This window comes from Atheta coriaria, unplaced genomic scaffold (assembly GCF_025399875.1).
Source record: "Atheta coriaria isolate IRGN ID8LTWV9N9 unplaced genomic scaffold, Caltech_Dcor_3.1 hic_scaffold_6_pilon, whole genome shotgun sequence".
NCBI lineage: Eukaryota > Metazoa > Arthropoda > Insecta > Coleoptera > Staphylinidae > Dalotia > Dalotia coriaria.
Window position 1 is genome coordinate 2,254,004 of NW_027045448.1, and position 25,440 is coordinate 2,279,443.

A 25,440-nucleotide genomic window follows, 5' to 3' on the forward strand; every position below is an offset into this window, starting at 1 on the left:
CGCGCATCCAACTAGGAGTTGGTGCAAAGGTCGCACCCGACTGTGCAAATACACATCGAAATCACGGCAAGTGAATAGAAGCGAAATGGTGTTGTTTATGATGAAATAGACAATATATCCTGCGTGATAGCTACGTGTATAACACAAGAGCCATTAAAGTTTATAATTCAAATTGGGTATTTTTACAAACAATTTACATTCTTTCACACTTAAAGTTCCTTGATTGATAATTCAAATATCCTACTGTTACTAAGTGTTTAATAATAAATTTTACATCAATTGCAATTTACGTGTAAATAAATGCGTTAATCTTGAATAAAAGAATTAATTAGTCCGAGATAGGTGATGCTATGCTTCGACTGTGATGTTCCCAGGGAAATTACATGCCAAGGAAGCGGCTTGCAAGTGTGTGGCAGAGCCGCCGAGGAAAACGCGCTATTACGGATTAGATATTTTATAAATTTCACAATTTATGTGACGCTGGTCGATCGCGGACGGCTTGAAAAATTGTATGAACACCTGCAAATTCGAGTGCACGCATAAATAACCATGATTTTCTTTATAGTTCACTGACAAATTTAATGAACAGAATCTAGGTATGTAATTATAACGACCAATGCAAGTCAATCCCAAATTTTACAAATTATTTCGTAATTAAAAAATTGGATGAAATGAAATTTTGTTTGTAATTTTCAATTAAAGGTATTACCAATGAAGATACAAAAACAGATCTATTTATTTTTAACTTATAGTAAAAAATGACAAATTTCTTGAATAAAAAAATTAAAGGTGCAACTTCAGGTATAATTAAATGATTATTAAAGGGAAATAATGCACCTAAATACTTACATTTAAGTGCAAATTTTTCTAACAAGTGTTTAAACGTTATAGTATTATTATTAGACACTAATTCGACAATTTTCAAATATTCTTTAAAATATTTTAATATTTTTACTATAGTAAATACATTTTATTCTTCAGTCCTGTTCATGCAAATCTATCTCCATAAAATCATATTAATTGTCATCTAATAAAATTCCCAAAATGATAAATATTATTAAATTAAATTATTATCCAATATATAATTTCTACTTGTCTCAAATGCGAGAAAAAGTGCTAACCGCGGTGTGAATGATGAATTGTTGTGAACCAACTTGAATATTGTGCTTCATTGTTAAAAGAATAATGATATAACCGAATGAAAATGAAAATTCCTCACACACATTTTGTGCCTATTATGCTGGCATTAGTGTCCTGGGAAAATTTAGCCATGGCCTTGAATTGTATTCACTTGATTAGATGACGGCGTCGGCTGACTGTGTTTTTATGTTGTGGCGATGCGATGATGATGTTTGAGATACAATTGTGGGGAATAAATAATGTCTGAAGACGCGTTGGTTGTTTATGCGCATAATTTCTGGAATAGCACAATATTTATTGTGAGCCACGTTATTTTTCTTCAGCCTCGGCAGCGGATGCATCTGTTTAATTTGTTTGAATAATGTGTTTGTTTTATTATTCACGGCTTGACCTATTGACGTAGATACATTACATACTCATTTAATTATCACCTAATGATGTACACAGCAATTAAACTATAAAATATGTGTTCAACATAATAATTTGATTTTCTTCATGATATTTGAAGATAAATTTAATTAATAAATATCTAAGTTAGTAAATAAAAAAGTTTATAAATATTTTTACGTTAAAAAAATTGCAGTCTAATTAATTAATTTTAACCCTTCAAATTTGATATTAATCGTCACGCTCCAACCGTCAAGTCAACTTCCGTTCATTTACCCTCTTGTCCTACCAAGGAGCAACAAGTGTCGAGTAAGACTTGTTGCTCGAAGCATATGTTAAACAGTATTTATATTTATTTTATTGTATTATTTTTTTAGTTTAAGTTTTTGCTTACTTTGAAGAAAATGCGGTACCTAAAATATTGTATAAAATAATTAATAAAATAATTTTTATTCTATTATCCTAAGTTAAGTTTTGTAAATAAATGACAAATAATTTCGTGCACCAATTGTAGAAATGACACAGAACATTATTGTCTTCTTGTCTAGAATATCAAAAACGTAGGTAAATCGTATTGTCGGTATTGTCAGGAGAGGGGTGCCTTTTTCGTGATCCCCACCTCGCGAACAGGTGTACGCGGTTCTTGAAGCATAACAGCGGAGAATACACTCACTCGTCCGGCACAGTCGGAACCGACAGGTCAGCGGATCGCATCCTGCCCGAATGCCATCGTGAGTTGTTGCGCTTTTCACGTTCGTGCGATCGCGACTGGGCTGGTTGCTACCATTAAACAAATTCAGTGTGCGACGCAGAGGCGAATCAACAGCGCACACAGCTCCAGCAGACCAACCTACAACAATTGTTAATTTGATGCGCCGGAAAAACTTTGCCGCTTTTTTGGTGTCGCGGCGTCGCGACGCACTAACTCGGATCCGACGCATCGAACTCACCAGCGCCTAGGTTACTCGCCTGATCTCCCGTTGAACATCCAGTGCTTATTCCAACCGCCGCTTGACACCCAACAACTGCATAATAATATTTTCTAAAAATAGTTTGATGTGAAATAATTAAAGTGACTTTGTGGCGGACCATGGCATTATTTTGACCCATGAAAAAACGGAAGTGGTGCTGAAAACTGTGGAAATTAATTTGGATAATAGAAACAAGTGTGTCAGTGCATTTTCCATCGTTAATAAAGGTTTGAGTGGCAAACCTTTAATTACTTCTGTGTTTATAAAGCATAGTTTCAGGTGAGCTAAAAATTAAATTTATTTTAATATTTTTAAGTAAATTATTTAAAACACGAGAAAATTTTATTCAAAATAATAATAATATGTGTGCGGTGTGTGGAAAATCGGTTCGAATGATTTCGAATCGATTGCAAGAGAAGGCATACAAGCAAAAAGCAAGTATGTGAGTATGTACCACAACGTGTTACCGTATTCCGTGGTCGCGAATGCGATCGGCTCGGATAGACGAGAGCAAAAGAAAATTTATAACGTGTTGGCGTGTTGCAGCAGAGCGGTGCATTAGGTTAACGTTACAACGTTCGTTTCTATGCCTACAACTCGGACATGTGTACCCAGAAACACAAACTTACGCATATATCTTACAGATATACGCGCGCGAAACTCTGCAAGCAAAGAATCAGAATCAGAATGCCAATATGTCGTTACACGTAATTGTGTCAGTGTGTATTTTGATCTACATACGACGTAAATTGTGTAAAAAATAAATTTAAACGTGATTTTTGTTGTGCAACACAATTTTCCCGCATTGCGTAATTTGAATGTGATGAATTAATTACTGATAAAAATAAATATTACCTAGACTGATAAGTACAAGTCTATTGAACTGCGCATACAATATTTAATTATGCTCCGCATACCATTGGCTTTTATTTCTTTTAATGTAGAAAATAATGAATAAGATCGATTGGCTAGATTTAATAAATTACATTCTTGCGTACTTAGATACTTACATGGAGTGTTGGCGCAGTGTGCGCAAGTGTCTTCATCACTCACCAATTTTTATTGTGTCTCGCTTTGGTTAACGAAGCGATGTGTGCATTTTTACAATTCGGTGTGTCGTTGTGTTGCGCAAGCTATTTTATGTGCGATTGCGCACGCATCGCCATATCGGCGCAATTTTTGATTCATTTCCAACGTCAGTTGATCTAAATACGATTTCTGCACAAGCCAATTGATGAAAATTTACAGTTTGAAATGCAAGGAATGTGAATTTAATATTTAGCTACGACAAATTCTAAGATGCTTACCACGGCTGTGGAAAATAAATATTTACCGAATGATGTTAATGTGTTGCATTACTGAAAAGTGTAAATTAATGTTTGTAACGCCATTAAATGAAATTGATTGTGTGATTGGTGCGATTGGACCTTTAAAATGTGTTGATATTTTTATTCATGGTGTAACATGTTTATAGGAATGTATTTATTAATTTTGATTGCATTCGTGAGTGCGCCAGATGGCGCATCGAGCTCTCTTGAACATCAATAGATGTAAGAATCAAACTCTCAGCAGCGTCGATAAACTTTTCACTTGTTAATTTATTATTTAATTCAATCGGGTTTATTAAAAGTGAGCTTTGAGCAATCTTCGAAATGTTCTTCGCCGTTATTTAGCGGCCTGCTTCTTTATGCGCGCACATTTACTTTTATTATCCCATAAACACCTAATATTCGATGTGCGCTCACGTTCTGAAGAGTCCGCAGCGTCCAGTGCATCTATTACAATCATCCTCTGCAGCTTGCCAATGCGTTTATTTATTTATATTCACTCAATTTTTGAATCGAAATGCTGAGCTTGATGGCATCGTGACTGTCGTGCGTGTTGAATTAACTCCCAAACTCGATCGTTTAAATGTTTTATAAATGTTAAACGTAATTTGATATTTCGATTTTTAACTAGAACTTTAATAAATTTACCTCAAACACAGATATCAATATGATGCTTATAAATACACCTTGGGTAGGGCTTGTTAGTTTTACCTCGATGATTTACTGAGGTTTATTTCGTTGTAAATTCGCCATGAAAATTGTTTGTATAATACCTTCGAATGTTTGAGATCGCGTCGCGTAAAATTTCAATTTTACGACCCCGTGCAATGTTTGCCAACGCGTGTTTATAGAACTACGAAATGACATAAACCGACACGAGGTTGCGCAAGCGGTGCTTACATTTTAAATATGAACTCGCAGAATTTAAATTCGAGTGTGGATAAATTATAAATTTATACGAATATAGAAGGGTAATATGGGGTAATGTGGGGTAAACAAAATAATATGAAAAAATTTCCTTAATATGTGAAAGTTTATGGTTTTAGCCGTAATTAAGAGAAGCAAAATTTCAAAAGTAATAATTTTATATAAATTTTAATGCCTATTTCTTATTAGATTCGCTAAAAATTCAAATATTGAAAACGATGAGAGTGAAATAAACCTAAAAAATAAACAAAAGAAATAAATAAATGAAATGATCTATGAGTAAAACGTTGTCACTGCAAACGCAAGTTTACCGCATATAGTCTGAACTTGATAATGTCACCAATTAACCGATAAACAGTCTCATGTTTAATGCATGAAAACTTCGGTACTGTTTTTTTTGTATTTTACTTTTACTGTTTCCGAAATAAGCGTCGTAAAATACAATGTGGCCATCAGTAAAGCCTCAATCGCAGGCAACACTCATCGAATCAAACAAATGTGTATGCGCCGCAGATTTGGTAATAAACGTAGTCATTTTAATCGCGCGCCAAGGCCGACGCGGCCTTCGTTTTTCGGCACTCGTTACCATTACCAGCGGAGTCATTGTCGACGATTCCATCACCACAGTCATTGTGGGGAATCGAATTCGTTATCTCTTTCGGCTCGTCCGTCCTTTTGTTAAACGCGCTGCTATTGCCCCACACTCCTCATGCCATTGCCACTTACTTGCGTGGCAATGCATGTGTGCGCGTTTATATTTTGGCAGAACTACGTTTTAATTTCACTTCCTCAGCATGAACATCCGGACAAGCATTATTTATTATTACAGCCATCATTTGATTCCATCGTTCACGTCCAAGTACACCAATAAGTGTGTGTGTGTTGTGATATTGCTACCACCCAACAAACAAATGTACGATAATTGCTTATTATTTCTTATAATTTTCTAATTACTTCATTATATCGACTTAAATGTTGCAACATCTTCAAACTGCGATGATAATAGTCTGATTCAAATAAAATTAGATCTTTCGTACCTCTGTAGTGTTCTCTGATGTTTTATTGTTCATGCGTTGAGAATATCTCGAATCAGTTTAGTCTTGGAATATACGTTTCACAATTATTGGTTTATAGATTAAATACTCGACATTCCATAAATTCCAATTGCAACGCAAATAATATCTAAGTGGAGAAAAATATCAAAAATTGTTTTTTAAACAAAATATTTCGTAATGAAGTCTTTTTATTACCATGCCGATAGAATTTACTTTGTACTGAACGTCTGCATATCTTCACCGGAATTTATAATAGAGATAAATATAATTGGTATCGTTCCCCACGTGAATGCGTGCAGGTTTATCAACTAATTATTTAATTATCAATAATATTGTATATGGCTGATAATTCGCTCTTTATACATGCGTTACAGTGCGCTTTATAATACCAGGTGTGCGTTTCTGCATCCACACCTAGCACGCATCGCGATGAAGAGGACGAACAAGAACGGTCAATTGCTGCGCATTTTAACGGTAGCGGTATGCAGTAATGGTCGTCGTTTTTTCGCGCTATCAATCTGAAATATGTATTAATTGGCAATGTAACACGGCTATAATATGATGTTGAATTATTTTGCTATTCCTTGCGTTATCTAAGCATGCATCGACCGCATAGCAAATAGCAAAAAGTAAAATATAGCCTAAAGTGAAGTTTTGAATTAGTTTTGCCACCTGTGGTTCCAGAGAATTTGTGGATAACAGGAGAATTAAAATTGTGTAGTATACTATCATGGAATCAAGGGAAGTGCATGCTTTTTGCATTATTCTAAGGTTACCAAATCTTTAATTCGTTTTTCTCCTGTTATCCTACTAAAAGACCAAAACTAAAAAGTGTAATAGATTATCTGCAGTCACGACAATGAATAATACGTTTAAACATTTTTATCACTTACGTTCCTGGGTACAAAAAGTAATAAAATCTAAGTTAATTTAATTTTCATGTTCTACGCACATGTCGATACTTTTTTTCCGTTTTTCTTCATCAATATTGCCGTCGATTGTACATTATTTAGCCGTCGATCGGTACGCGTCTCCTCTGGTGACTTAAGTAATGTAAGCGACAAGTTGGACAAATAAATTTGTAGAGAAGCACGCGATAAATCTGTTTTATGGGTCTATTAATGCAAGCGTCCATTGCCGACGTTTGTGACGAGCGCCGACGTCGGCAGACGGGCCCTGTCGATCGCTTGAGAAACAAGTTGATGGACACGAGACACAATCGACTCTGACCACGGCTACCAGAAGTGCTACCGAGGAAGCTACTCTACCGAATGTTGTCATTTATATCGCCTACATTAACGCCTCCCTTTTTCAAGGGCCGATTTCGGGTCGGCAGCCGGGAACACCCCAACGATGAGTTAATTATTCGAGTCACATAATGCGCGGCCGATAGCGCGTAAGTGAAGTAAGTGTACTTAATGTCTTACGTGTCGAAATCTGGTACGTATCAAAGAGGAGTCGGGGCCGCCGATATAAATTAATTAAAAACACCGATGCCGCGCCGAACATTTTGCCATTACTTTCTTCTCCGGGCAGCATACACACAGCGTAATCTAAATGGGTTTCCAAGTGAATTAAGGACTAATTTTTCCGAATCACGCAACTGTTGCTATTCCGTCCGACCTGTCGACTGCGCGGCGCGACCGCCTAATAAATATCACTTTCAGCAATAAATAAAAATATTTAAAAGACGTGCTGCATGAAATGATTTTAATTAATATTTAGGTATATATAATGCCACGATACAATAATTTCAAATGTAAACATACCTATATGAAATATTCTTGAAGGTAGTACTCATTGCATAATCAATATTATTGCACACATATTGCGATTATTTATTAACATAATCTACTTGTACGCAGTCATTACTTCGCACGTTCGTGTTACATCGGGCAGGCGCGTTTGAACCGAAACAATTTTAATTAAAACCAATAATTAGCATTCCGAATTCCAAGAACAAATTATAATTAAGATTTTGCAAAATTTGCTAGTTGTTGACATTTTCGAATTTGATCAGTTCTCAGAAATCATTTGTACATTGGCGTTGGGTTGCCAATTTAAGTTTATTGTTGTTGTTTACCCGTGGCGGCTGTTATTACGCGCGTTCTATTATTATTGGGGTCGTGATCGATTGTGTCGGGCGAGTTAATTATGATTTGCGCAATTAATCGGAGCGCCGCACCGCTCTCTGCGAAACTACCGTACGACTCGGGAAGCTCCTTTGTTCTAGGCGTCGCGGCTCGTGCGAGCCTTCGGACGCAAAAGGTGCCGGTTGTAATTGAAGTCTCCATACCGTCAATGCACGAATAATTCATGGGTGCACTGCTGATATTAACCTATTATGGGTATTTTTAATTTGCGTTAATAAATCGTCTAATGAACATAAATCTTATGATTGCGTTTGGAATAATATTTTATAGCAAAATATTTAAAAAACGAAATTTCATAAGAATTTCAATGGGGTTCAAATTTAATTATTTTTTTTACGTAAATTAAATCTTTTTTAATAATATTTGCTAATGTTTTCGGTTGTTGCAAGTTATTTTAATATTTTAGTGATTTTAGAATAAAATTGTGAAATCAGACACAAAAGCCGGGAGTGAAATAATGAAATAAACGTTCGAATTAAACTGCAGACGTGTTTCGGAATGAATCAGCCACGTGATTGGCGGTTCGTTGTGTTTTCGTGTTTTTATTTACCTTTACCTACGGCTGCGCGTCACATTGTGATTGTGATAAAAACCTTGTACACTTCCGGCGCTCTTTTTGTGCGCCTCGGTGTTGAGTGTGGTCGCAGCGGCGCGCACGTTTAAATGAGGAACAACGCCATAAGTAGCTGAGTGTAAAGTAAAAATTAAAAAAGCAATCACACACACACATCAGGTAAATGATGTGGGGGAGTTGCCAAGCATATGAATTGGCGGCGGACATCACCAAACAAAAACAATACATTGAAAGAAAATGGCCGCGGTGACATTCCTCAACGTATTTACACAACTTTCCGAATGACATTATCAAAGCAACAACAATGAATTTGAAAATATTTTTGTTTTGTAATATTGTGGTCTAGTGCTTTTTTTTGTTGTGCAGTATTTTATTAATAGCCTAACAAACGAAAGACGGTGTTAATATTTTTGGAGGCTAGAAAGCATGACGATTAAATTCGATTTTCTTTTCGTTCGTATTTCTTTAAATTAAATGGATAGATTTTTGGGCGCAATCAATTAATACTCACACACCTTTTCTCCACACATTACAAGTTATGCAAGCCTAGCAATAAGAACCGAAAATAAATCCTTTTTAGTGAATGTAAGAAACGTTTTGTTAAAACTAAAGTGAAATTTCAAATTTGTGTTACACAAATCGGTACAAACTTATTGCCTTTTGTTTTTTTTTTGTTCTCGCACTACAATAAATTGAATCTGTGACAAATTTACAAAAAAAAATTGCTTTATCGATCGATTCGAATCGATTTCAATTCCGAGCCGGAGCAAAAACAAAAACGTGTTGAAAGTTGGCGTCGTAAAAAATTTCGAGCGCGTGTGTGAATTGCGAGTAAAAGTCAACATTAAATGCTTGAATAGATAGAGTAATTACAAAATTTCAGAGCATTCGAAAAAAGGCGTGATATTTTTAATTTATTTTTGAAACGCGCGGTCTATTCAAGTATTTATTGTGCACAAATACTCCACGCGAATGCCTAAGCGTCTGTTTGCCACCGCGAGATATTGACGATGAATAAATGCAGGAATGACGGATATCTACATATACGACTACGTTCTAGTTATCTCGACGCGTCGCGTACGAATAATGTGCTTCGGTCTATCTGGCTATGCAGTTGTAAATTATTTGCAGTATAATCTCTTTCGCCAAATGCACAAATAATACAGGGTCGGACTACACTCGCCATACACCGGAAGCGTAAACCAATTCACAATAATTATTTATTTGAGAACTAAACCTCGAATGTTTGCTCACAATGAATAAGATGTTAATATAATTTAGTTAATTTCGCTAGGTGGAAATTAGTGTTATGAATCGTATGAAATTAGCACTCAACGCTAATTGCTGCTGGTATTTTATCAGAGACAAAACGGAGATGCAAACGAAAACGAATTCGCGCAGCGGAGCGCAGAATTATAATGCACGGTAATAAATCAGACAAATCTACCGAGTGCCAATCTGTGTTTGTATGCAAAACGCGCCGCACCGCAAAGCTATAACTGACCTATAAATAATTAATACAGCTCGTATGCGCTGAGCCAAGCTTATATCGGATTTATATTAATTAGCGTCAAACATGAAATGATGCATTACTTTCGCCGGGACCACATATCATTCGCAATTTAAAAAACCTTATCACTACACATCCCATTCTTCATGTAGACATATCTAACACGCTCTAATTGTGCATATTGCATATTATTTGAATTTTTATTAATAAAAAAAATTCTTTGCGAATGAATTTTTCTTGAAAAAAGATAAATATCGAATTTTAACATGGGGCGCCATCTACTGACAAATATAAGCAACATATATTTAAATAATATCTATTCCAAATTTTAAACTGATTGAAACATACATTTTCTTTATGCAAATACTCAAACAATTATTATTAAACATTCATATTAGAATAGAATAAAGTGTTTAACATGTCAATGCGTTTGAGCGGTGTAATTAATCAAACGTCGATCAATCTTTTCAGGAAAACGCGACGTTAGCGTATATCATATGCACTGTCCACCGCGCGAATAGTATTCGCACGCGGATATTATAATGCGCATGTAAATACGCTGTGATTTTGTTATTATATCGTTGGAATCTCCACGACATATCGCAATGACGGCAGTTGCGAGTCCGATCGCTCAGACAAAGCGATAATCAATCAAACCTATAATACGTCGCAGTCAAACTTGGTCAGCGTTCGATATGCAATCGATCGATAGCGAGAGGCAACAGTTTTATGCGATATTAGCTGGTATAAGAAGTAAGCGTGTAATGTTTAATCTTATGACAAGTATAAGTAGTCATTCTCTTACAGTGTTGGACGTCTATAAGTCATAGAAAAGTTATATCGTGCAAAACTAAGCGACTTTGCTTCAACATGTTGCATTAAATCATATCAACACTTTTTAGTCAGGCATTATTCTATTTATTGTTGATAATTTATTCATATTCATACATAGGGTATAGATTTAAAGTTGTTGGAAGGTCACGTTGTACCTGGGAAGGTTTTTTTTAACGTAATAACAAAACAAATTAAATTTTTATTAATATAGCATTAAATATTTGTTAAAAACGCTTAAGTAGAGCAAACAATTGCTAAGATGGAAATCTGGTATGCAAATTGAGGTAATACACACACATGCACGCAGTGGCTTTAATTGAGTGGACGAAAAATGAAAAGAAAGAGTAAATTACATTCGTATCTTTCGCTGTTTCCACCATGTCTCGGTTTCACATTCGCCGCGCAAGCATCTATTCAGGCGACCGCACGTGAATTACTACATTACCACATTGCATCTAATCAATGCGTCCACTTTACGCATTAAGCGGCGCGGCGCTTTGACTCCCCTTCAATGCCGCTTTCGCGACTTTCAGCTATTACGAATCAATGAAGGCGGTTGGCGCCGAATGAATGGCGATTTTCCAAACGCACACGAATAATCGAATAATCGCGTGCGTGTGCCGCTCCGTACAACGCACAACGTGTAAATAATGTCAGGTTCAAATGAAAACGTTGCAGCGTTGCAGAATTGCTGAATTATATCCGCACGCAGATTGATTCATTGCGACGAGCATAATGCGCATGCGTCTGAAATTGAAGTCCTAGTTTGAATAGAAAATACTTATTTACACCGATACATCTTCGTGCAACGCGCCGACTTCAATGGGCTACTTGGCCACTTTAATGAATATAATGTGTTATTAATTAGCATTATGCAATTACGGACGACGACGGACGGTCCGATCTAAGTTAAGAATCGAAGCGGCTGTTAAGACATTATTGCTGCCAACAAACGGTGCTGCAATCGCGGGCTGCACACACGCACTTGTTGTCGGTACCTACAGCTGACTAGTAAATTGCTTACAAGTGCAGGACCGAACTATTTGTTCTAAAGTACAAAAATTTACCTACATGTCAACTTTTAAATGTTTCTGATTGTTTTTTGGGTTGAGATTGAAGGTATGTGTATTTGTAGCAACTAATATTTAACTAAATGCGATCCTGATGTGCAGATTTGCATGGCAGTAGTTATTGCAACATTATACGACGTCGTGCGCATTCCAAGCCTTGCCGCACTGTTGTACATTATGCCGATGCCGTTGAAAACGTTCGATTTTTTTTCATCCAGTGTTTTGCTTCTTTTCCTCAGTGCATAATTGTCAATCGCTTTCTGAATGCAAAGCTGACAAAAATGCATTTTGCATTTAGTTACAGCGAGAACAGCGCAGATGTGTGGTTAATCAATTGATCTTTGGCATCTTTGGCTCGCTTGCTAATCACATCTTCATCCAGCCAACTAGAGTCGATGCCTAACGTGTAATAGCGGCATTATGCCGCCATTGTTTAGACATTATGTCCACACGAAGTCGCATGAATTCTCATTAAAATCATGTTTTCACTAAACGATTCATCGAAATAATTGAATCACAAATTGAGCGGCGTATAATAATTTATTTCCAGTGTCAAAATTAATACGATGCGATTAATCGTTGATCACTATTAGCGTGTTGATGTTTATAATTTGCACAGCTATTAAACGATTAACAAAATACACTTGTAAACGCCGTGGGCGATTCGTTGGCGCCTAATCGTGAACGCCTTCTATTGGGATATTAAGTAGCCGAAAAGATAATTAATAAAACCGGTATGGCCAATACAAGATAGCCTGTCACAAGTCGACATCAAGTCCGTAAAAAAAACACACACATATTCTATATCTGCAAAGTTAAAGGCTGTGAAATACGTTTGGCAAATTAACGTATGTCTGCCCGAAGACATATCGCGAATATTAACTAACCAAATATCTGCCAAGCACAGACGATTATGCCTGGTGGCATGGAAAGAAAGACCAGAGTTGTATCAATTTAACTGTTTATATTTATATTTATATAGGTATAATATAACCATTCACCAATTCACCATTCACTAATATTTGTTGTGAGATATTTTTTGTAACACTAATCTTGTTCTTATTCGTGTTTTAATCAACCTAACACTTTTATTATTCGCGATTAAGTGATTTATTCGTATTCGCGGTGCTATTAAACAGTAGCGGCAATAAAAACGATGATTGGATCGATTAAACATTTGGCAATTTGGCAAATTAGTTTTCGCGTGCGGTTTTGGAGCGCTTCAATACGGTAGTGGTTTTGGCTCGTGAAATGCCGCGAGGCAAACACGCGAAATATTTGGTAGATCTTTAACACATCGTTTTTAGCACTTGCTATAAAGTTATAAACGCCTAAGCAGAAACATTAATCATGATTAATTTGTATTTAATTATTTCATAAATATTAAACGCCAAAAACTCAATTTTCGAAAATGAACTTTGATTTGTGCGCATATTATTATAAATCGTAGATCAGAGTGTTCTGTATACGCGCCGGATACAGAAAAATCTTCATATATTAAATTTTGATATTGTGTTAAATTACAAATAGAGAAATTTAAAAAATTGATATAATCAAAGTAATATGTAATAATTTGAAATGTAATATAGCAATTATTTCAATATTGACTGTTGGTTTTGTGGTTTCGAACAAAAATGCACCGGAAAACGCAAAAACCGCAGACTCATCCCCTAATCGTAAGCTTTCTAAGCGCTATTCTAGCTCTATTAGAACCAAAGGTTTCTTCAAAAGCCTCATCATCAAACAGTAGCCTTCCTGTTCCTATTAGAAGCACAAAGCGCTGTCTATTACCGATGGGCCGTCATGATGAAAGCAGGCTATTCTTTTAAATTTGATGCCACCCGTCGTCTCCACAGTTCATCTATCTTCCATCAAACTTATGTCCGCATTTAAGAAGGTGGTGCCTTAACGAAGGGTGGTGCTGACGTACAACATATGGCGTAGACCGTTAGAAAAATTACCATTACCATTAAAAATTGCAAAAATCATTGGTTATTAACTCAAAACAAAGTATAAATTTGCATTAAACTTGCATTATCAAACACAAATTAATGAATATTAAATCGCGTGCTTAAAAACGCGCTTGTTTTCCATTGATAGACGGTAAGTACTTACGACCTTATGTTATGCGTTATCGTTGACTTAATCTCATTCGTCGTTGCCTTCTAATGGCCTTACCTTTCTTATAGGTATTAAAAGTATAGACGTTTGGGTCGTTGGGTCGGTTTCGTCGCGTGCCACATATCGTAACAGCTGACTGACTGTTTGTTTGGTTGGCCAATACCTCAGGCTGGAAAAGGCGCGAAGATTTTTTAATGTCACACGAACGAATTCTAATATTCATGTACATTCATAATTCAGGAAGTTAATCATCTTCGTAACAAACATGTAAATTAAATTAATAATTTATTACGTTTTTTATAAAACATTTTAAATAGAAAAAAAATACAGGAAGTGACTAATCTCAATATTTAATGCTGGCTATGTTTTTAATGATATATGTAAGAGAAACAATTGCACTTCTTGCAACTTTATAGGCGATTGGAACTAAACTGGAGCGTCGGGAGCAGAAAAACTCAGTTAATTTTTTGTATGCGAAACGATTAGAAGCGCTTGTCCTCGTACTAATCTATCTCTGGTGGCGAGCGTTACAGCAACCCGGTGCGTCAGATGGTCAGCGAGAAAAAAGGCTTTTCAGCAGCCGTCATCGCTGTAACATTTGTTTGTGAGCCTCATATATCTCCAACCTGATTAAATGACAATTTCCTTCATCATACAAATCTCAACAGTTGCTACCAAAACAACTGTCTCGGTTTCATTAAGCATTAATTAGATAGATGTACTAAATAGTTTATTTTTGTTTGTTACAGTCTGATCTCATCATTGAGGGTACTATGATCACGATGGAGTGCCAGCCAGGGGGTCATGGAGGCCACTTGGGGCACTCCATGATGCTCGATCCCTCCGGCGTCATCCATCAGGACGACCACAAGAAGAAAGGTGAGTGTTTAATAGGAAGTGTGCAATACCATTACCTTAGGGTGTGTCGATTGTGGATACATGATAAAAATCATTAAGTAAACGATCTTTAAGAAATTATTGACTGAGAAGCCGGCGCGCACCGCCTTGTAATAAAACGCGATCGGCGCTTTTGAAGCGGGCAATTACTATCAAAATTCGATCGCCGTCATGATCCGTTCTCGCACGCATTCATCACTTATGTGAGCTTCTTTGATCGTTACACCCACAATTTCAATGATTTCATTACACTAAACAACAACATTTTGCGAGCGATTTTTAAAAATTCATTTCTTTTTACTGGTGGTAATCGTAATCGTTTTTCAAGATTGAAAATCGTTCATTTTACACTTTCAGAATTTTATGCGCATTTAGCACTTGTATCGTCATCAATTTGCCATCAGTTAAATTGATTTTACATCGTTTCGCCGGACATAAAGCAAGTTTCCCAGCGGGTTTTATAATCGTCGAGTGACTTTTAAATCCTGCAGATTGCTGCAAGAAATTCAAACATCAAATTGACTATTATAGCCATCATTAATATATTGGACCATTCGCGTCTGCATATAATATTGAAGATTCCCAGGTGCTAAATCCGAACATGTTTCTATTTTATGTTCTTATTGGTTTTCTAGGAGACAGCAACGCACACGTTGGGTCGTCATCGGGTGATGGTGAGTTTTATTACATTATTTATATTTATACCTAAATTTACACATACACATACACAAATACCGAGTTAAATTGGTAATTAGACAGGATAAGTAAATATAAGTAAAATATTGTAAATTGCTTTTACAATGTTTGAATTGCACTTAATTGCCGCGTACGGCGAGTCGATTAAATTCTAAAATGATTAACGGATTTCGAATGAAATTATATGGCAAGATATGTGTCACCTGTTGATCATAGCCTTTTATGTGCGCGTTCGCATGCGCGTGATATCAATATAAATTTGCCGTTTGCGCACAACGACTTTTGACTTTAATACGCGCATAAATATTTTAATGCTCGTGCTCGTTTGCTAGTTCGCATTATAAATATATGCATCCTTTGGGTTCGTGCCTCCGTTCGTTATACAAAGATTTGAGAAGTTATAAACATGCAAAAACGTTATAACATCGAGCGCGCAATTTAATAAGCAACACACGACGACGACATCGGCGTAGATAAACGCACGCCACGCGCAGGCGAAAAACGATCATCGGGAGAAAATCGTACTGAGCTAGTCTTGTTTACGTATGTGACGCACTGCTAGTGAGATTTTCGATTTTCAAATTGAGCATTACCAGCATTAAACTCACTCACTTACCGCAAGCAACATACCGAATGTCTTGAATAAAAATTGATCGTGATTTATTGCCAGAAAGTAGTCACTTTTGACGTGTCTAAATTCTACAGCAACGCGCCCATGAAAAGAGTGGCCTAACGTAAGTTTAATAATAACTACCGAGTCAATTTGAAACCAAGTACGAAGTGCAATTTACTCATTGTTATATAACAGTCGGTATAAAGTGGACAAGTGATAGTTAATGCAGTAATAAATAATCGACACTACTGGCTTATTGGCGTAGGTGGCGTTCGGATCTTTTATCAGGAATTCATAAATAGAAAGCGGTGTGTCCGCAATGCAATCGCGCTGTGGAGCGCAGCACATTCTTCAACTTCTCATGAGCTTTCAACTCTTTCAATTCGTTTTCTTGACGATCGCGCATTGGGCAAATGAAAAGTGCACTCGAATAAAATAGTTCTGATAGTTTTAAGTAACAAAAATAAATGGCAAACACATTTTAATAGCTTGTCGCGGTAGTTATGGAAGTATAACTGGTACGATGATTCTAAATTTGATTGTTTCCATAAATACGCCCCTGCGCAGAGCAAATCGCATGAAAAACTGAACGTCTGAGAAAAAAAAGAGTTTAATAGTTAGCATGTAACTAACGACCGATACTGATCTTTAAAGGTAATAAAAACATTATCGTAATCACTTATAGGTAATACGAATGGTATAGTTTCGTGTGTATTGCGTACACATTCACTTCTTCGGGTTTGGGTTGCTGTCGGATCTCCATCTGATGGCTTGCAGCACGAAACGGATACCCGCCTGCAACACTGCAAGCAATGCAACACGTAAACCAAAGCGAACACGAAAACAGCGAGTTCGACATAAATAAGTAACCGAAGTAACGAATAACGCACACACTCGATTGATATTTACCTGTCGAACACTTTTCCGCACACAAGAATCAAATATTAGAATAAGTGGAATTATTTTTACTGTGCTACAACTACACACACACCTAAAAAGGTACTTTCAAATTACACGTTGTGTAGTGGTACATGTACCAGGCAATCAAAGTCTAATCTCGTATATTAATTTCGATTAATATAAAAATATTTACAACTTTTACATGTTTACACATGTGTACAAGATGCTAACTAGATTTTCATTTGGATTGCCACACAATTACGGTGCGAATGAAAAAATGATTTACAGAACGATTGTAACAATAAAAAGGAATGAAAGTGAACAAAATCGTAAACGCTTTCACAAACGAGCACCAACTACACTTGTACTCAGTACGGTACCAATCAAATTAACAATTTTTATTTTGTAATTTATATCACACCAATTCTACTTGCCAACATTGCGACATCATTTAAGCAATACCTTAATATCCCACTTTACTACGCTTTAACAACAATTCAAAAATAAATTAAGAAAAAAACAACAGAAAACTGGATTTTGTGCAGACTTTTAAATCCGTGTAAGTGTAAGACCAACGTAAGGAAATTTGCGGTTTTACTCACTAACAAGTAGCCTAGAAACGAAACTAATTGCAGTATACGACGGAGCAGGAAACACTTTTTTTCAGTGCGAACCATCTCAAACAGCATCCATCCGCGAAAGAACGAACGGTTGTGGGTGTAGTACGATTATGCGCGACCCGACCGACCGCCCGACCAGTTATCTAACACAGTCTTGTGCGAGTGCGCTTTTTTGCGGAATCTTCGAACACTGTTTATAATGCGGCGTGTTATGGATTATGCGGGAGCGGAATTGCGCCGTGCGGCGCATGCATCATCCGCGTATCGTTGACATCACTGACCTCAACCGCCCCTTTTGGCGTGCTATGCAATAACATCTTCTACCACGAGCAAATTAAACGTTTTCCAACATTCGTAATTTGATTTAATTACTTCTAATAACATATTTTTAATGAATTAAACAAAAATTCAGTGCAGTTATATTTTCTGCCGATGTAACAGTCATGGTATATTTAAAAACGTATCAAAATTGGCTACATCCCCAAAATATCAAGTTATTATGTTGTGGATGGTCAAATTAAGTATGCAAATGCTTCGGTGTCTAGTTAGGTGCGTGAAATGCAACCATGAGCACGATTACATTCATTTTCTCATTTATTTATTTATTCAATTAACGGCTTTACGGTACGCGGCTTTAATGCGCGCCACTGGTCGACTTTTCATAGATTAAGCAGCATCGCGTTGCCCAATAGGACATTAGTCAAACTTATTCGGACGCGACAAACAAATAAAAAACTACCGACGAGAAAAAAAACTCAAAAAGAATCCGGACCGCGTTCTCGCACACCTCGGTCCACGCGTGTCCAGCGCCCAGCGTCCGGCTCGTGAGCGTCGCTTTAATGTCTTTAATGCCTTTTACGACGCAACTGAAATCAGAAGCGAACACGTGCTCGACGTGATTTTGATACGGACGTATGTAGGTACATTCGAATTACATTTCTTTTGAGCTCCGAAAATGTGTGTCCGTTAATTGAACGTTATTAATGGCACCACGCCATCACCTACCTACCATTCACGATTCTTCTGCACCGATGAATATATTCCTCATAGAGAGCATAATGTGGTAAATGTTTTTCTAAGCGTATGTGGGTACTTTTACTTCCTTCTATTGCCTTCCAACTTGCTGCTTTAGTGATATTTCATGTTCGTTGTTGGTAATAGTAGATGTTATTAACCAAATTTGGTATGGTTTCATTTTGGGAAGGACTAAAGACGCTATAATGCGACAACATCTGACGGGATCGATTTAGAATAACAAATCTTGTGTTTTAAATTAATTTCTTGTCACATTTGGCCTCTGAATATGGGTAACAATCATAATACCAGCCTGGTCTATTGATAGTAAAATGTCGAATGTGGTGGCTTGCAAAACGTGTTAAATATGGTGCAATATTAATAATATTGATGGCTGTTTCAATATTTTGAAGAAATATAAATACCAACCGCAGGCTCGTACTTCGTATTTGCTCATACAGCTAAAATGAAATATTTCCTATTCAAATCTTACCAATCTACACATATTTTATTTCACATTGACCTGCGTGCATTATGCACCGCGACTTGTTGCATATGACTGTCTTGAATAGACCATTTATCACGGCACATACACATGTCATATTGTTGTCGACTGAAATAAATATAAATATAAACTATTTCACCAAATGGAAGAGAATCAAAGGAGCAAATGATACGATTGCAAAATTGCTCAATGAATTTATTTAAATTGGCGGGTAAAAACGTTGCGTTATTCTTCGTTTAATTGCAAAGTAGGCCAATTTGGAAAAGAATTCACCTTAGAATCTGCAGCACAAGTCGACAATCAGATTAACACGAAACGTTTAGCGCACATTGCACGATTCCACGCTACACCAAAGTCGCTAAGCAATTCACAATTCAATTCGTTTAGCACGGACACTTTGATATATTTATTATTTATTAAGAGACTTAATCATGTGCGAAATTAATTCTCAGACACCACAATCGCTCGAACTGTTAATAATCCAGCGCGGTAATTATCAATGCGGCTATTATACGCACGAACACAGACACATTGTGGGACTGCTCGAGAAGGTGATAAATGATTTTTCAACATTCGCGGTGTGGATTAAACTGGACGGCACTAATGAAATCGTTTGCCATCGACAATCGTTAAATAATAAACAATTCGTTTGCAATTTACAATTTAATCGATTGCGCTTTGGTATGTGCAACTCAAACATGAATTAATTTTCGCTTTGCTAACTAGAAATTAGTATTTAAATTGAAATAGATAACGGACACTTTGTGCTACTATAGGAGTGATGAATTTTGAAGTTAATGAACACATAGAACACAGCATTTTTATGATTTGCGGTAATTTGCTTTACCGCTCGGCGGAAAATAGAAAACGCATTTGTCGGCGACTGGGCGGGCATTTATTTTTCGATTCGCGATTATTATCGAAATGCAATGTAGGTACAGCCGTGATGTGGCAGCGCGCGGTGCAAAGCAATTAAATCGTAGTGGTCGATGTCTACGCGTAGGTAAGTACGAACGAACCGTTTTTGCTGGCGTAAGGATATAGATAGCAATATGGGTGGAAAATGTGAAAGAGCACATCGGTCAGCGTAATGGCAAAGTGCAGAAGGTTCAATCATATAGTAGGAAGACACAGATATGATGGGGCCCGATGGTTTGTGGAACGTTTTCGCATTCTTTCGAGAGCTCTCTGGCTTTCGTGGGTAATAGCTTCGTGTATAATTAAATAACTATTCCAACTTCTGCGCGCCCGCAACGCAACGAGCGAAGCCATCGCATGAACTTAAATCCGTGTACTGGAAACTGAGCTGGCAAAGAAAAATAATAGACAAGAGACAACCATTTTTACTTTCGTGGAAAAGTGCATGCGTGGCTTTCGAAACACACCATATGAATATTTTCTCCTCAACACTAAACATAAACACACCAAGGCCATCAAATAAGATATGTACGTTGCGGGTCAGATCTAGTTCAGGCCGAGTTAATTTCATTTGAATATCCACAGCTATTACAAGTTGTAATTTAAGCACGTGTGGTCGTGTTTGAACTCGTGTAGCAATACTTCACGAGTTCGATGGCAAAAGACGCGGATGGTAACCGATAATCATATTGTCGATGATTCTTTCTGCCTGCATTGACAAGACCATTTGTTGGTGGTGCTGGCCGGGGCTGCGAATTGGACGTTTTTCCACGTACTCTCATGCGTTTTGCGTTGCGTACGAGCGCGCCGATGCGAGATTTATGCGCGACGTGTACGCGAGCTCACAGTGAGGTAGGTAGAAGAAGCACAAATAGATAAATTGAGACGTTATCCGCCACAGATAATGGCCCGCAAATAGCAATGTGCTTCAAACTGATTTTTTCCGCCCTATTCTAACATCGATAGGCGAAGTTTAACGAATATTTATTACCATACGGCACGAAATTACGCGATAAATCAACGTAATTTCATCTCTTTGGGATACTTTAAATAACTTTAATTTGCACCACAGCACAAGTTCAAGAACAAATAGAAGAATAGAAGATTTTAAAATTATTTTCTGTATAAATCTAAATTTATGTAAAAACACAATCAGCTGATTTGAAGGGACATTTCCATGGCAAATGATTTATTTATCTAATGCAGTATAGTTGATAAGCAGCGTTGTTAAACTGTTAGTATAGTTTATACTCCAAAGATGATTAAATATAACGCATCGTTTTGAATACACGCAATCCACAAATAGATGCAATTCGATTTGATATTAACATAATAAAAGCGAAGAGAAATTGCGAACGCGTTTCGAGGCGTCAACATGCAAATCGCACGACTTATTTAAAACGATTTATGGCCTTACAATCATGCCTGGTTACGAGCTACATCTTTTCCGCAAAATCCGCAACATTCAACTAAAAATTAGACTCGCAATAAATTTATCTGCAGCTAATATTCCTGTCTACATTTTAAATATATTGAAATAAATCTTCAACTCACAATTATTTTCAAAATTATTTCTTTAAACCTAATAAAATCGAAATGATGTAATAAATCACTGCTTTCATTATCCTTGCTTAACTGCGCGCGATGCATGTAGTTAATTGCATTAATTAATACCGGAAAATTATTATAGTTGCATCAAGCGCGAGGCGTGCAGAAAAAAATATGGCAATAAAATGTTTGTTTTCTCTTTACCATTGTACGAATGTAGGTACATAAACGTGTCGAGTGCATTTTTCGTAGCCGGTGCATTATAATAAAATAACAAATCAAAAATTTCCGGCTAGAAAGTTTCGCTGCTCGCACCAGAATACCGCTGGTGATACGGTTTCGCTGTTTACGACGCAGTGCTTCACTTTTGCTCAGACGTCAGCATGCACTCGATTAGCTAAACTAATAACCACAATTATATTGCATCCACTAATACACAGCAATGCTTGGTACTCAAACTCGAGTTTTGCGTTTGCGTACAATAAGGCGATCAACCAATAACACGCACAAGCCTGCAATAAATTATTGCAACACAAATTATCGACGATGTAATTAAAACAAAACTGACTAATGAATAATTGATCGTGTAATTTAATTAGCATTAGGCATAGTGAGGTATATCACTATAGCTACTTGTAATTAACGCAATATTTACAGATTTAACATCATTAACATTAATAATTTGGTTAAATTTGGTTAAAAATAGTAAACTCTCTAATGTAGGATTTTTATACTGCCACGTAAACATTATACAAATAATATACTTACTATCATTATTCTCAAAAACACAATAACAATAATGAATCGATTTTAATGTAACAATAATGAAGATAATTTCATTACCATTTAAACATAGCATCTCATATAACCAAATGCTATACAATCAAAAAATGAAATTGATGGGTTATTACGAGCAATCATCTATTCAGTCGATCTGCAATCGTGCGTACCTATATTTAAATTATATTAAATTAACAAATGCTTTTGCATTCGTAAGTCATTAAAGATTATAGACACACAAATAAGAGATGTCGATGTACGAGTGCACATCGGAGATATTTATTGCTTTGCGCCACAAGCGATCTTCCGACGATGAAAATATTGATCGCACTCAAACTCTCGACCTAACTGATGAACACTAACATCACAATCTGTTTTTATAAATTTTACATGTTTCCACAAAATTTGAATGTTTTTATTGTTTGTTTTCAGTGTATCTTGATGACATGGATGATTCAGGTATGAATAGAACTAAATTATAATATTGAACGTTGATTAGAAATTGAAATGCTGCGTTACACTTATTGAAATATAAGTACCTGCAACTCTTGAATGAATGAAAATTCCAATACATACATTTCACTTCAATAAACCCAATGAACCGTTATCATTATGCTCGTATAGATGCGAGCATTCCGAAAATAATACAAATTAACTAACGGATATCGACGCGACATATGAGGTGTATGTATTAATAAATACGTTTGTAATTACGCATTTATTGAGACATCCGAGCTGTGTTTTGTGCGCCGCAGAATTAATAACGAATCAAAGTTTCAATCTCAGATTCAAGAGCCGAGCACGGCCGCAATTACGCGCAAAAGATCATAAAACGTTCGCTTCATTATGCCTTTCATCCATCAATAGCGGCCTGCGTTTCGCTTGCATCCTCGCTGGACGTAAGTGACTCGCATAAATGCCTCGCAATTAGACGAAATCATATCAATGTGTCAGTGTGTTACAGCGCGAGCGCGCAATAATAAAATGCAATACAACAGTATCGTGCGTACGCAGCATGTGCTTTCATTTCTTCCAGGCGCAATTCATATTCGCGCCGAGATTGACGATGAGCAATTTCTTGTAATGTAACTACGTTGCATTAAAATGAATCATTCAAATTAGTTTTGTATATGATATACGAGTATGCAACACATTTCAGGGATAATGTATAAAAGTTGCATATATAACGATTTTATGATTTTTATCTTAGATTCGGTCCTGTATCAATTGAAAAAGCAAGATATTGATATGTTCATGCGAAATAATTTCAGTAATTAGCAGCGGTCGGCAACACAGGTAGGTAATAGTGAAACAGAACAAACGGGGGCAATGGTACAGCGTTCATGTACACAATTTAACGCGATTGCATTAAAATTGTTCCATAACGTCGTTTGCTCACTGCAATACTTTGTACCGCGCACACACGCACTCGTACACACGATTTTAACTTAGTTAATGCACGAGCAAACGACTCTGACGTTTTCTTATGCGTCTAGCATCAAATCACATGTAATGCATTCATATCTCTGCTGTATGCTTCGTGTAAGTTTCAGACAAGCGTCGATAAATTTATGAGTCATGTGACAAGCAGCCGGAGAGTTCTAATTGGTATCTTGGTTTATCTCGAGTTTATTACCAATATTTTTTTTTTTTGCTTTTTGTTTCGAACGTTCGATTGGTCTGCAGGCCGTTGTTGACATCATTAGTCATTTGGCTAATAATTTTATTACACTTACAAAGAGTACTTGCTACTAAAGTTCTGCAATAATCATGTCTACGGTAAAGTGTAGGATATTAGTGTAATTTGTTAAATATTAATATCGATTTAGTTGTACTAGAGCAAACTCTTGTCATTGAAAAGCGAAACAAATTGATTTTATTAATCCCAAGTGATGAAAGCTTGCAAATAGTTAAATCGTAACACCTAGTGTACTTATATTGAGCAATAAAGTCACAATTAAGTTTGTAATTAAGTATATAAAATATCTGAAATGCATAGTTATAAATTAGACGCTTGGACGCTTAGTGTTTCGGTTTAATTTTACCTCGCTCATTAAAATTATATTTTTGTACAGAAATCCAAGCGTCATTAACCAACACGTGCGAGCGTTTACCTATTTTAGTTAATTTACTTAAATAAAGCTTTAAATTTTAATTGCATGTTTGAGTTCGTTAATAATTCATCATGTTCTGTGCAGAAGAGGTTATATTTGATAAATTTTAGGACGACGCCAGAATCAGTGCGTTACCAGTTTTATGATTAATATTATGCTCTATTTACTTCCGTAAGCCGAAGTAAAACAACAACAATAACAACCAACAAACGAGAATAACGTTTTGAAGAAGAAGAAAACAAATTTGTGGTTTGTCTATTGTGCGAGAATTTATTTCTATGGAATGTTTGAGTTCCTGTTCGCAATTCATTTTTTTAATCAAATCAAACTGCGTATATGCTAATGAATTTGAAAAATAGTGCATGGTTTAAAACTTTCATGAAAATCTCTTACTCGCCGGTCTAAAAAGAAGAAACAAACATTAATGCTCTACAGACATGTAATTTTATTCATTAATTAGATTGCAAATTAAACATACACAATTATTTAAAGCAGTCTTAATGCGTAATTGATTCAACCATTTTATGGACTCAATAATCAAATCGATTTACAATTAAAGATATCGATTAACAACCATATTTAATTATTTTCAATTACACATACAATAATACTATCGACGTTATTATCGGCTCATGTCTGTCTCTCTTATCTGAGCGCACAATAAAATAACAAACGAGAAAATCTAAAGTTTCAATTTGCTCTCTAGTTGTAATTGTGTTATAGATGGTGGCTGGTAACTCGTTTAGCGGCGTTCGCAAAAGTCAA

The 25,440-nt window shown here is 36.2% G+C and overlaps 1 protein-coding gene across 6 annotated transcripts in view; it reads left to right on the plus strand.

Annotated features, from left to right (window-relative positions):
- The first annotated feature begins 2,212 nt into the window (after positions 1 to 2,212).
- Positions 2,213 to 25,440, plus strand: part of sv (paired box protein shaven) — a 71,479-nt gene continuing 48,251 nt past the window's right edge. For 3 of the 6 annotated variants that reach the window (XM_065305409.1, XM_065305414.1, XM_065305415.1), the window contains exons 1-4: positions 2,213 to 2,777; positions 14,820 to 14,948; positions 15,593 to 15,641; positions 22,994 to 23,020. In XM_065305409.1, coding sequence (XP_065161481.1) covers positions 14,844 to 14,948; positions 15,593 to 15,641; positions 22,994 to 23,020 — 181 coding nt within the window. In that variant the 5' untranslated portion in view covers positions 2,213 to 2,777; positions 14,820 to 14,843. Of the gene's footprint in view, positions 2,778 to 14,819; positions 14,950 to 15,592; positions 15,642 to 22,993; positions 23,021 to 25,440 lie in introns of all 6 variants that reach the window. The other 3 variants (XM_065305411.1, XM_065305413.1, XM_065305412.1) reach the window with 3 other exon arrangements.